Source organism: Cnephaeus nilssonii (genome assembly GCF_951640355.1).
Source record: "Cnephaeus nilssonii genome assembly, chromosome: 7".
NCBI classification, from domain to species: Eukaryota; Metazoa; Chordata; class Mammalia; order Chiroptera; family Vespertilionidae; genus Cnephaeus; species Cnephaeus nilssonii.
In genome coordinates this window covers 87,309,680-87,322,341 of record NC_137078.1, presented here as the reverse complement: position 1 = coordinate 87,322,341, position 12,662 = coordinate 87,309,680, and the positions used below count along the sequence as shown (strand labels likewise).

The 12,662-nt window shown below is 54.5% G+C and overlaps 1 protein-coding gene across 4 annotated transcripts in view; it reads left to right on the top strand.

Moving 5' to 3' along the window:
• The window catches only part of RPS6KA1 (ribosomal protein S6 kinase A1), a 40,548-nt gene that overhangs the window by 3,166 nt on the left and 24,720 nt on the right, over positions 1–12,662 (top strand). The window contains exon 2 of one of the 4 annotated variants that reach the window (XM_079776061.1): positions 4,627–4,671. The exons of 1 other annotated variant lie outside the window; for it this stretch is intronic. In XM_079776061.1, coding sequence (XP_079632187.1) covers positions 4,627–4,671 — 45 coding nt within the window. Of the gene's footprint in view, positions 1–4,626; positions 4,672–9,823; positions 10,160–10,484; positions 12,078–12,662 lie in introns of those variants that run through there. 2 more of the 4 variants (XM_079776063.1, XM_079776064.1) reach the window with 2 other exon arrangements.

Below are 12,662 nucleotides of genomic sequence, written 5' to 3'. Positions count from 1 at the left end.
ATCAACCAGCTGCCTCCTGCACACCCCCTACTGGGGATGTGCCCGCAACTAAGGTACATGCCCTTGACTGGGATCGAACCTGGGACCCTTGAGTCCGCAGGCCGACGCACTATCCACTGAGCCAAACCAGTTAGGGCCCAAGTATATGTTTTTATTTATTAGAGAGAGAGAGAGAGAGACATTGAAGAGAGAGAAACATCAATCGGCTGCCCTCGCCCCCTTCCCCACCCCATATGCATCCCAACCAGGGACTGAACCCGCAACCTAGGTATGACCGGGAATGAAACCCACAACCTTTTGATGTACAGGACGATGCTCCTGAACCAACTGAGCCACCTGGCCGGGGCAGCTGTACCAGACTTTTTAGACAAGGTCCTTCATTCAGTATTCTGCAAGGTCAGCATCATTGTCCCCTTCCATTCATTCATTCATTCATTCATTCATTCAGAAAATATTTATTGAGCACTTACCATGTGACAAGTACTATTCCAAGCAACAGGATACAGCTGTGTATAAGACAGACCTGCTTTCATGGTATAGATCAGGGGTCCTCAAACTTTTTAAACAGGGGGCCAGTTCACTGTCCCTCAGACCGTTGGAGGGCCGGACTATAGTTTAAAAAAAACCCTATGAACAAATTCCTATGCACACTGCTAAGTCAGCTGCTAAGCAGGACAGGCAGCGGCGGCAAAAAACACCCGGCGGGCCGGATAAATGTCCTCGGCGGGCCGCATGTGGCCCGCGGGCCGTAGCTTGAGGACCCCTGGTGTAGATGAAGGAACTGAGGCCCAGAGAAATGATGTGACAGACCCAAGGTTGGAGTGAGTGGCTGGCAGAGCTAGGATTAGCAGCTGCATCTTTGTGGCTGCAGAGCTGTGTTCTTCCTGCCATCCATGCAGCAGTCAGGTCAGGCCAAATGAACCCTGTCTTCCCTGTGTGGACCCTGGCTCTGGGGGGGAAGATCACCTGTGGTCTTTTTTGTATTCCTAGTCTTTTCTCCAGGGCTGCCATTCCCTTCTGGAGACTTTATGTATCAGCTCTTACAGATGTGGGGTTCCGTGAGGATGCACCCAGGCCAGAGACCCTGGGACTGGAGGCAGCCACACAGGGCCTGTGGGTCCCCTGAAGCACCCAGGTCACTGCTCAGTAAGCCCTCTAGGTACACCCACTGCCTCCTCCCTTCCCTCATTTGGGAGGGGACTTTGGGTTATGGCCCCGTGTCTGTTGCCTGCTAACTGAGGGACCTCAGGTGGGTCCCTTCACTCTCTGAGCCTTGTCTGGAAAATGGGAGTAGTAGAGCCTGCTCTGGCCTCCCTGCTCTCTTTGCTGGGTTGAGCTTTTATTTGACATACTACATGCTGCACCTTGAGCTGGGTGTCAGGGATATGATGACAGACAATCCAGGGCTCCTTCCTGAGTTAACCTGCAGCTTCCTCAGGGCTGCGGGATGCGGAGGAGAAAGGAAAGCACTCAAGGCTGTGTGGACAGAAGAGATGGCATTGAAGCGAGTCCTGGAAGAAGACCAGGACTTTGCCGAAGTGACGAGGCGGGAAAGGTTTCCTTGGTACAAGAAGTGAGCCATCATGCAAATGCTTAGCAATATGAAATAAGCTGGCCTGTTCGGGTCTCAGGTCGCTCCGTTTAGCTTCAGAATAATAATGACTATTGTTTATGGACCCAGTACATGCCTGCCAGGTATAGATATTTATAGACTATTTTGTTTGCTTCTTACAGCCACCTGATGTGGTACATTACTCTTATCCCCATTTCACAGATGAGGACTGAAGCCCTCAGAAATGAAGTAACCTCAGGGTGATGTAGGTGGTACGGAATATAGAATTTGAACCCACAAGGTTAGGTTCCAGAGCCCATGTTCTTTTTTATTTTTTTTTTCCTAAATATATTTTTATTGATTTCAGAGAGGAAGAGAGAGGGAGAAACATCAATGATGACAGAGAATCCTGCATGCCCCACACTGGGGATCGAGCCCATGACCCAGGCATGTGCCCTGATTGGGAATCGAACCGTGACCTCCTGGTTCATAGGTCAACACTCAACCACTGAGCCATGCCGGCCAGGCCTGAACCCATGTTATTAATCACTTGTGTTGGGTTGTTGGAAATGATAGCCTTGAATGCCATGCCAGGGAGCTGGGACCGTATTGTGCAGGCAGTGGGAAGACATGGAAGGGTTTGGGGCCGGATACATAGCAGGTTCTCAATAAGTAGTGAGTGAGTGACCGAGGAAATTAATGGCTCAAGTGCAATGATCACAGTTGAGTTTTAGGAAGGATGAAGGTTTGAATGGGGGAAGGCTGGGGCAAGGGGCTGGTGTGTCGGCTGTTGAGACCATCTGTGGGAATTCTATCAAGAGTCTAGACTGCTGGGTGAAATGGAGCTCAAGCTACAGATGCATCCTGCCTCCCCCTGGGCCCTGATCAACCTGACCCTTCTCCCCAGGCTGCTGAGAGATGACAGCATGTGTGTGTGTGTGTGTGTGTGTGTGTGTGTGTGTGTGTGTGTGTGTGTAGGGGCCTGCAGAACACTGGCCCTGGGGAGGATTAGGGGCATTAAAGGGGCTCAGGGGGCAGGATGTCCTGGAAGCAGCGGAGGGAAGCTGTTCCAGGGGCAGGGAGATTATGTAATGGGCAGAACACAGCTGTGCCTGCTGCTGCCAAGCAAAGCCACAGCTGCCCTGTGGACCCAGCCACTGGCTCCAAAGTCCTGCCGTGCCCTAGGCTGGGTCTTCCTAGCTGTTAGGAGCCTCTGTCTACCTCATCACACTCTTGCTGTGCAAGGAAGAGTGGGGACAGCTCCATTCAGCTCCCCAAGTTCCAGATAAAATTAATCACCTTGTATCATAGGCTGGGCTGGGTTTGGTGTACTCTAGGGCCATGGTCGGCAAACTGCGGTTCGCGAGCCACATGCGGCTCTTTGGCCCCTTGAGTGTGGCTCTTCCACAAAATACCATGGCCTGGGCGAGTCTATTTTGAAGAAGTGGCGCTAGAAGAAGTTTAAGTTTAAAAATTTTGGCTCTCAAAAGAAATTTCAATCGTACTGTTTTGTTTTGTTTTAATATATTTTATTGATTTTTACAGAGAGGAAGGGAGAGGGATAGAGAGTCAGAAACATCAATGAGAGAGAGACATCGATCAGCTGCCTCCTGCACACTCCCCACTGGGGATGTGCCCGCAACCAAGGTACATGCCCTTGACCAGAATCGAACCCGGGACCCTTCAGTCCACAGGCCGACGCTCCATCCACCGAGCCAAATCGGTTTCGGCTCAATCGTTGTACTGTTGATATTTGGCTCTGTTGACTAATGAGTTTGCCGACCACTGCTCTAGGGCAAGCATGTCAAACTCGTTTATTTAAATAAACGAGGCATGCGGCCCGTTGGCTTCGAGTTTGACATGCTTGCCCTAGGGTGAATATGCCCACCTGAGTGTGAAGTCTGGGGACTGGAAAAAGCAGGACTCCCAGAGATGGGCTCCAGTGTCCACCCTCTGCAGGAAGTTCCCTGCCTGGGATGTGGGCTGCTCTTTAATAGACCTCTTTTGAGCATCTCCTGGGTGTCAGAGACCAAAATTTGAATCCCCACTTACCAGTTCTGTGACCTTAGGTGTCATTACTAGGCCCCTTGGCCTCAGTTTTTTCCTCTGCCAAATGGGGTTAGGGCTGAGGATTTAATGATGCCACAGGTGTGAGGCACTGAGCCCAGTGCCTGACATGCGGGAGGGGCTCGGAAGAGAGCAGCTGTTAGCACGGAGCCCTAATCTCTGCCCTTCTGGCACTCCCATTTATTCGGAAAGGCAGGCGTGTGTGTAAATAGTCTCTGCAGCCCAGCTGGTGTGGCTCAGTGGTTGAGCATCAACCTTTGAACCATGAGGCTATGCTTCGATTCCCCGTTAGGGCACATGCCTGGGTTGTGAGTCCCATCTCCAGTGGGGGACGTGCAGAAGGCAGCCGATTGATGATTATCATCATTGATGTGTCTATCTCTTTCTCCCGCTCCCTTCCTCTTTGAAATCAATAACAATATTTAAAAAAAAATAGACCCTGCAATGTGACAAGTGGTACAATGAAGGAATGCGGGGGCAGAGTGGGCCAGCAGTGATTCTGCCTGGCAGGATAGGGGTCTCAGAGGGGGCAAGGCCAGGGTAGCCACCGTCTCTGGGCTGGATACTTTCCCAGACTTTGTCTCTTTCTACCCTTGCAGCACCTCTGGGAAGTGGCTGTAACTACCCTCATGTTACAAATCAGGAAACGGAGGCTGCTTGCAGTTGGTACAAAGTTACACAGTTTGTCTCTGGCAGAACTGGCGTTGGGAGGAGATGACATCTAATCTGGGCCTTCAAAGATAGATGTTTGCAGGCAGGGAGTTGAGGGAGAGAGTTTCGAGAAATGCACTGCCTGGATGGTGAGAGGCTGTTGCAGGAGGGCTTGGCACCTGTGCTCTCACTGTGCAACGGGAGTTGGGAGACCCATTCAGAACTCCTGCCCCACCTCCATGTCCTCCCTAGCTATTCGAAACAGCCAAGGATGGGGGGACCCACGGGTCTATCTTTGCTCTGTCCCACGCTGATAAACTCTGACAATGTTCCGTAATCTCTCTTCTCTCTTCCAGAATGGACAGGCACCTGGGGAAGAAGCTGGCCTTCAGTCATCCAAGGTGAGGGCCAGGGCTGGCATCCTGGGCCAAGTTCTGTGAGGGGAGCACTGTTTGCCTGGCCATGGAGGAGGAGGTGGGAGGCCTGCCCTCATCCCACCTGGGTGTGAGAGTCCTGGCCTCTCCCTTCTTTCCCAGCTCAGCCTTTCTTCTCTGGTCCCAGTTAATCCTCGAGGCAACCCTGTGCATGGAGATCAGTTGCTCCAGCCTTCCTGTTTCTTAGGTGAGAGGACAGTGGCCCAGACAGGGTCAGAGCAGAATCCATGCTAGAACTCTGGTTACCCATCACCCAGGCTAGGACACTTCCTTAGTTTATTTACTCTTGGCATCTGGGCTGACTGTGAGGAGAGGGCTGAAGGGGTGTGGGGAGAGGCTCAGGTCAGGTGGGCCTGACAAGGGCCTGGAATCATCTGGGCATGTGATGCTAGAGAAATGGGCACACAGACCATTTCTCAGGGCTCCCAACTCCCAGCATGAGGCTGATCCCTCACCCCTGCTGTCTCTACTTCCCCTGGGTTCCTCCCATACCCAATTGTGCGGGGTCACAGAGCTGTTCTCCCCCTTTATATGTGTGTTTTATTGATTTCAAAGAGGAAGGGAGAGAGAGAGAGAGATAGAAACATCAATGATCAGAGAGAATCACTGGTTGGCTGCCTCCTGCACGCCCACACTGGGGATTGAGTCCAAAACCCAGGCATGTATCCTGACTGGGAATCAAACCATAACCTCCTTGTTCATAGGACAATGCTCAAACACTGAGCCATGCCAGCCGAGTCCCCCCTATTTTTCCTTAATGTTTTTACTTGTTTTAGGGAGAGAGGAAGGGAAAGGGAGAAAGAGAAATATTGATCGGCTGCCTGAGGATCGATCCCACAACCTGGGCATGTGCTCTGACCAGGAATCGAACTGGCGACCCTTTGGTGCATGCGATAGCGCTCAGTGAACCGAGCCACCCTGGCCAGGGCTCTTCTTCTCCCTTCTGAGTCTTAGTTTCCTCATCTGTAAATTGGGGATAACAGTGCCTCCCCATAGGTGTGATGTGAAGAACATGAGATAGTCACTGCCTGGTACACAGTGACTTCAGCACCAGCAGTATGAATGCACCAATGCCTTGCTCAGCTCCGCTTCTTACTAGTGGCCACACCCTCCAGCCTGGGTCTGCCTGGGCACCAGACCTGCATAGGCTTGACCTTTGAGATCTACCCAGGGCTGATGCCCATGTTTGTCTTGACTCAGCCTCCTAAGATAAGGTTGCTGAGCTGCTTGAGGTAGGGCTGGGTGAGAGAAATAGGCTCTTACCTCCTCTTCTGGTGGTTACTATGGCAACCGTGGGCCACCAGAAGCCAGGCAGGTGGTGTGAACTGGGCCCCTTGGTTTGCTCAGCCCCATGTCTGCACAATCTCCTCCCACAAAGTAGCTGCCCAATGAAGAACCAGGATGTACAGATCTTGGAGCTAAGATTCTGGGGTTGCAGCTTTGGGGATGTTGGTGGTAAGTACAGCTTCTCATCCCAAGAGCTAGAGTGGCTGGTAGGGAGAGGACAGGAGCTTACCCAGTCAGGTAACCTACATTTAATCCCAAGCCTATGACTCCAGCTCTAGAGCAGAAAATTCTGGGGTGGGGTGATGAGGCTGGGGATGAAGAGTGTGGGAAGAGCCTCGAATGCCACTTTAAGGAAGAGAAAGAGCTTAACACATACCTGGCACCACACTAGGAACTTTCCCTTTAGATTTCTCAACAGCCCTGGAGGTAGATATTGTTAATAATCCCATTTTACAGATGAGAAAATTGAGGCCCACGGTCACATAGGTGGTGGGCAATGCAGTCAGATCTTGCTTGACCACACTCCTCCCAGCCCAGGGAACACTTAGTGCTGAAGAGGAAGAACATTGGGTACCCATGACCCCCAAGTTCCATTATTCCTAGGAACCTCCTCTTCATCTTCTCTGTTGCCCCAGAATGTCACAGTATCCCCAGTGCCCACTTCTGGGCTCAAACACCAGGGGGCGCTCAGTCTGTGTTCAGGACCTCATCACTTTGTGTAGTGGAATGAGCTGGCAAAGAGCTGGTGTATCATTTGCTTCATCAAACTTTCAGGGCACCCTGCTGTGCCCCTGGGGAAACCCAAAATGAAATCAACATCCCCACCCTCAGGGAGCTCTCTGGGGGGCAGGTGGAGACAGGAAAGCTATGTGATGGGCACTGTGATGGGGAAGAACATGACTGTAGGCATGCAGAACTTCCATTCTGTGCCAGGCCCCATAATGGGCAGAGAAATGACCACCTTCCAGTGCCCACATTTCTCTCAGTAGCAGGGTGATGTGAGCATGTCAGTGGCATCTGAGCTTAGGACTGAGCGTGGACCAGAAGGACAGTCACTGCCAGGGATGGCAGAGGAAGAAACATTGGGTGGGCTGTAGGGTACCAGGCCATCTTCCCTATAGAGCTGGCATTTGGCTGGGCCTCAAAAGGCAGGATTTGGGCACTTGGAGAGAAAAGTGGGTCTTCCAGCTGGAGAAGAGGTGGGAGGGGGACTTGGGAGTCAGGCATTCTGAGTTCAGAATCCTGCCGCTCTTTCCTGTTTGCCTCATAACCTTGGGTGAGGGGTTTGCTCTGAGGCGCAGATGTTTTTCCTGTACGAGGCTATCCAGAGGAAGGCATGGGATGTGTATATGTTAAAAAGATCTAACAGTGTGAGGCACAATGTTAGTGTTCAATACTTATTTTATTTTATTAGTTTCGAGCAGAAAGGGAGATTTGGGGTTTAGCAGCCATAGTGTAGACAAAGTCTAGGGTGAGAGCTCCCTGGATCTTTTCAGTACCCAGGGTGCACCTGGTGTCCTCAGGCACACTGGCGTTCCATTCATCCTCCCTTCCTTCCTGGGGGTAGACTGGGCACCCAGGCCCCCTCCCCTGGCTATCTCCGGAGCTGGACCCCTTTGAAGTGCCTGTGGGTCTATTTTGAGAGCTGAGCATCTCCCCCCTCCCCTCCTCTCTTCCTGTTTATGAAACCCTGATCCCTCCGGATCCCTCTGGCTCCCCTGGCTGGAGCTCAGGCAGGATGTGACTGTGGACTTCGGGGAGCCTCAGGTGTTGGGGGGAACTTCCCTTAGATTGGCTAGGGCAGGCTAGCCCACCCTCCCAGCACCTGGGACCCTGTGGCGGGGCTCTGTCCCTCCTACCTGCCCAGAGGAGACGCGGCAGCAGTAAGACTGCCCACTAATCCAGGGAGTTCTGTTGACTATGTTCCTCTGCCTCTGTGGCCCATTTTGCTTCTAGAAACAACATCTCGTTTTAACCTCTGTTTTACAGAGGAGGAAACCGAGGCTCAGCTAGAGAGAGAGTTTGCCTGGGAGCCCTCAGCTAGTGAGTGAGCAGTTCTTAACTTCCCTCCCTGCACTCCTGGCCTCAAGCCTCTTTTCACCCCGATCTCTCTACATGATGTGCCTTTTCCCCCCTCCTTCCTGCCTGGCCGACTCCTGTTCCTCCTCAGGGTCCTGCTGGGCTGCCCCCTCTCTGGAAGGTTTTCAGACCTCACCCTGGCAGATAGTCGCTGCCTCTGGGCATCCACAGCACCTAACTGTCGCTCTGTCGCCGGCAGTTGTGTTTTGTTATCAAGTATTTATTTTTTGGAGCTACCTGAGATCCAGGCCAGCATCTGCCTCAATCTGAGTGCTTCCTAGTGTGTGGTTCCTGACCTGGTGATAGAGCAGGGGGCCAGGAGCTGTGGGTGATGTCCACATGGGAGGCGGGCTGGCTGGCCTGGCAGGGAGGGCAATGATGAAATGCTGAGGAATGTAGGCTTTGGAAGCAAACAGGCTTTGATGTTGCTGTTAGCTCTCTCCCTTTCTAACCATGTGGCCTTGGCCAAGTCACTTTCTGAGTTCAGTTTCCTCATCTCTGAAATGAGACTAAGACACAGGGCGTGGCACAGTCCTCACCAGCAATGATTGAAGGAAAGAACAGTCTTACCCAATAAATGCTCAATTTATTGGAGGCACAGTTCTCATTGTCACTCCATGCCAGTCCTGGCCTAGTACCTGAGGCCAGCTCCCCCATCAAGAATGCCTGGGAACTATGGAACCCTCCTCACCTGCCCAGAGGCATGTTGGGAGACAAGTCGGGGGACATCTGTCCTACCAGAGGGGCAGTGCCTGGGAGGCCATGCCCATGCTGCCCACTGGGGAAGGGGCTGTTGGTATGCGTTAGGGCCAGGGGTTGGCAGGTAGGCTTGGGCTGTAGCTGGTGGAGGGAGGCCCAGGGTGAGGATCCTAGGGACCAGCGATCAGGGGGGGTCTCTGGTCTTCTCACCCAGCTGCCTTGTGGGAGGAAGTAAATAGAGGAAGTATCTATGGGGGGAATGGGGCAGGGACCAAGGGATGTGGTCTGGTGCCTGTCCTACCCCTTCTGCCATCCAGAGGCCTCACGGGCCCTGCACATAGCCTTCAGCAAAGGCACTTCTGAGACCACTTCCTTCCTGTTGCCCCTTCTTGTGCCCTGCTCGCCACAGATCATCTTCCTTTGCTTCTCAGGGACTCGAGGGTTGGGGAGCCTGAGGGCTGTCCCAACCTCTAAACTCCTGCCTGAAGAAGCTGGGGTGCAATGGGAAGCCTCAGTCTAGGAGGCCTTTCACAAGCCCAGCAGGCATCATCAGACTGTTTTATTGGAGGCCTGTGAGGACTGGAAGGGGAAGTCCGTGTGTACATGGGGGGGTGTTTCCACATCGGGGATGTCTGTGGAAAGGGTTTCCGATCATCGGCCTGTGTGTGTTTGTGTGTGTGTCAGTTCCTGTGGGTGTACTGGGGTGAGTGATGTGGCAGGGTCACGTGCAAGGGGGCGGGGCCTGGTCAACCCCGGCCCCAGGCTACCTGCTCCCCATCTCAGACCTCTGTGGGTCCTTGCCAGGGCCTTCGGCCCCCTTGCCCATCCCAGCGCCCTGGACTGTCAGGCTCTTCAGGGCTGGGCTGGGTGTGGCGGTGCCTGCTCTGTGGGCTGTCATTTTGGGTGGGCCTAGCCATGGATTGGTCGCTATGGGGAAGGGGTGTCTGTGCTGTAGGCTGGGACAGTTAGAGCCCATGGCTTGCTGACCTCTGCCCCTCATTCTCTCAAGGAATGTTTGTGGGTCCCAGGTGCCCCACTGTGTCGGTGCCTTATCACCTGTGACTCTGTCTGTGTTCCAGTCTCCCCTCCTTAGGATGAGAGGAGACAAGTAGGGGGTGTGTGCCTGCCCCCTTCCCCCATAGTCATGGGCTTGGGGTCTATAGTGTTCCCTCCTCAGCAAGGGAGCCTGACCCATCTTCTGTCCCTCCTCCCTGCAGAGAGGGAAGTGAGAAGGAGAGGGTCAGGGACCCTGCCTTCTGGGCTAGGAAGGCTGAAAAAGCAGAAGTAAGGGGAGTAATGGGGCCCTCTGGCCACCAGCGTGAGCCCCACCATGCAGACCCCGGCAGCTTCCTCCAGAGTTGAGAGAGACTCACTCTCCTGTCCCAGAAAGGTGAGCGGAGGGTTGGCCTGCCTCCAGCAGTGTCTGTCACCGTAGCTCTGGGCAAGGAATGGGTTTGGGGTAGCTCTGTCCCCTGGGGTTTCCGGGTGACTGCCTCTGCCTTCAGGGAGTGTTCTCAGTCACAGACAGACAGACGTGGAGGCTCAGGGTGGGGTGGGCAGGGGTTGCTGTGTGGCTCTGCCTGTCCCACCCAGGGTTTTACACGGAGCTGATTAGCTTGCAGCTTTTTGTGACTGTTCAGTGCACCATGACGATGGGGTTGGCCTCTGAGGGTCAAGACCAGGAATGGGAAGTTCCCAGACTGACCCTAGTACGGAGGGAGGGGCGGGCTTGGATGAGAGGACATGGCTCTGGGTGACTTACCTACCCACCCTTTCCTGGCACTTGAGGCCTGCCAACCGCAGGCACAGCAATAACCAGGGGAAGGACTTGGGTTCTGCCACCACTTCGCTTTGAGCCTGGGTGAGTCACTGTCCTCTAGGCCTCAGTTTCTTGTTCCTAAATGGGTATAACAGCTTTTGGGATATTTGGATCAGAGACAGAGTCCTCAGATTGCACTCAGATGTTCCTCTCGGCCCACTGTCTTAGTCCTGGTCCCCCCTCAGACATGGAGGACCTCAGAGATGGGTCTGCCACAAATACTGGACTGTCCTCCCAAGTGCTAGGGGTTTGCAGGTGACATCCTCTCCCCCAGGCAGACCAGCACGAGCCAGAGCTCTGCCTCTGAGTCCAGGGTCTGACTTTCTGAGTGTCTGGGTGTCTTTCCTGCCCGTGTGTCTGCCCTGGGTACTTGGGCCTCACTGACCGGCTGTCTCTGTCTGCTGCCCACTTGCCTCTGTTGTTGGGCTCCTGTCTCTGTCACTGCTTGGTGAGGGCCTGGCTTTACCTGTTGGGTACATGTCACGTGTAAGATGTCTGTTGGATCATGTCCTCTTCTGTTTCTGCCTGTTGAGTACGTGTCCCCATCTGTCTCCACCTGTTGGCTGTAAGTCCCCATCTGTCTCTGCCTGTTGGGTCCCCTTCTGTCTCTGCCTGTTGGGTTCATGTCCCCATCTATCTTTGCCTCTTCGATGGGTCCCCACCTGCCTCCACCTGTTAGGTGTGAATCTCTGACCACCTCCGCCTGCTAGGTATGAGTCTCTGTCCACCTCTGCCTCTTAGGTGTGAGTCCCCTCCTGCCTCTGCCTGTTGGATATGTGTTCTTCCTACCTCTGCCTGTCCATCCCTGCCTGCTGGGCATGTGTGCCCTCTGGTCTCTGCCTGTTGGATGCCCACATTCATTAATCTTCACCTGTTGGGTGCCGGTCTCTGCCTGCTGGGTGCCCCTCTTTATCTGCCTCTACATGTTGGGTGCCTGCCTTTGCCTGTTGGGTGTCCCTCTTTATCTGCCTCTGCATGTTGGGTGCCTGCCTCTGCTGGTTGGGTGTCCTTCTTTATCTGCTTCTGCATGTTAGATGCCTGTCTCTGCCTGTTGGGTACCTATCTGCTCCTCAGCAATTGGGTGGGCATGGGGCTTTCCCTTTGCAGGCCCACAGGGAGAATAGGGTGGAGGGCCAGAGGGCAGCCCTCAGGCAGTGGGGGAGAGAGAGAGGAAGGGAACGCGGTGGAGGGTGTAGGCCTGGAACTAGGAAACCACAGGCCCTGAGTGATTGGCGGCCCAGGCCCAGGCCCAGCCCCCGCCCTCACCCAGCACATCCGCCTTGGGCCCGGCCACCTCCGAGGCAGCCCCGGAGGCTGCCTGCTCCTGCCATGGTGCCTTGGCCCTGCTGGGCGGATGGAGCAGGATCCCAAGCCGCCCCGTCTGCGGCTCTGGGCCCTGCTCCCCTGGATGCCCAGGAAGCAGCGGCCCAGGATCAGCCAGACCTCTCTGCCTGCCCCTGGCCCTGGCTCTGGCCCCAGGCGGGACTCGGTGAGTGTGGCCGGATGAGTTGTCCTGACGGAGGCCCTCGGAGCAGGTGCCCAGGCAGCCAGTTTGGCCTCAGCTGGGCTCTCCTCGCCCAGGCCTGGCCCTGCTGGGTGACTGGGCTCTGCCCAGACTTGCTTCCTGGGGAAGTGAGGAGGCACTTCAGGGCTCCAGGGTGACACCGGAAGGTTGGAGGGACGGCAGAGGGTCCTAGAACAACCGCCGCCTGGCGAGGGGTTTCTGGTAGATTTGTATGAAGGAACTTAGGGAGGGTGGGCACGGAGTCTCTGGCCTTAGCTCCTGCCCACCCAAATTGGCATTTACTGGGTTCGTCTCTGGTGACTTGTGGGTTCCTATGTATCTCAGCCTTGTCCTTCTGGCCAGTGGAATCCTGTCATCCATCCTGTCTAGGAACAAAAACCCAGTCCTGCCAACCCAATATGAGAACAAACTCTACTTCCTATTGTGGCAAAACCAAAACCTTTACGGCAGGGGGAGGGGAGGACCTGAGGCAGGTCTCTGGGCCTCAGCCAGAACCTGGGGTTGGCTCAGCGTGGCCATGCCTGGGCATCTGTTTGGGCCCGAGCAGGC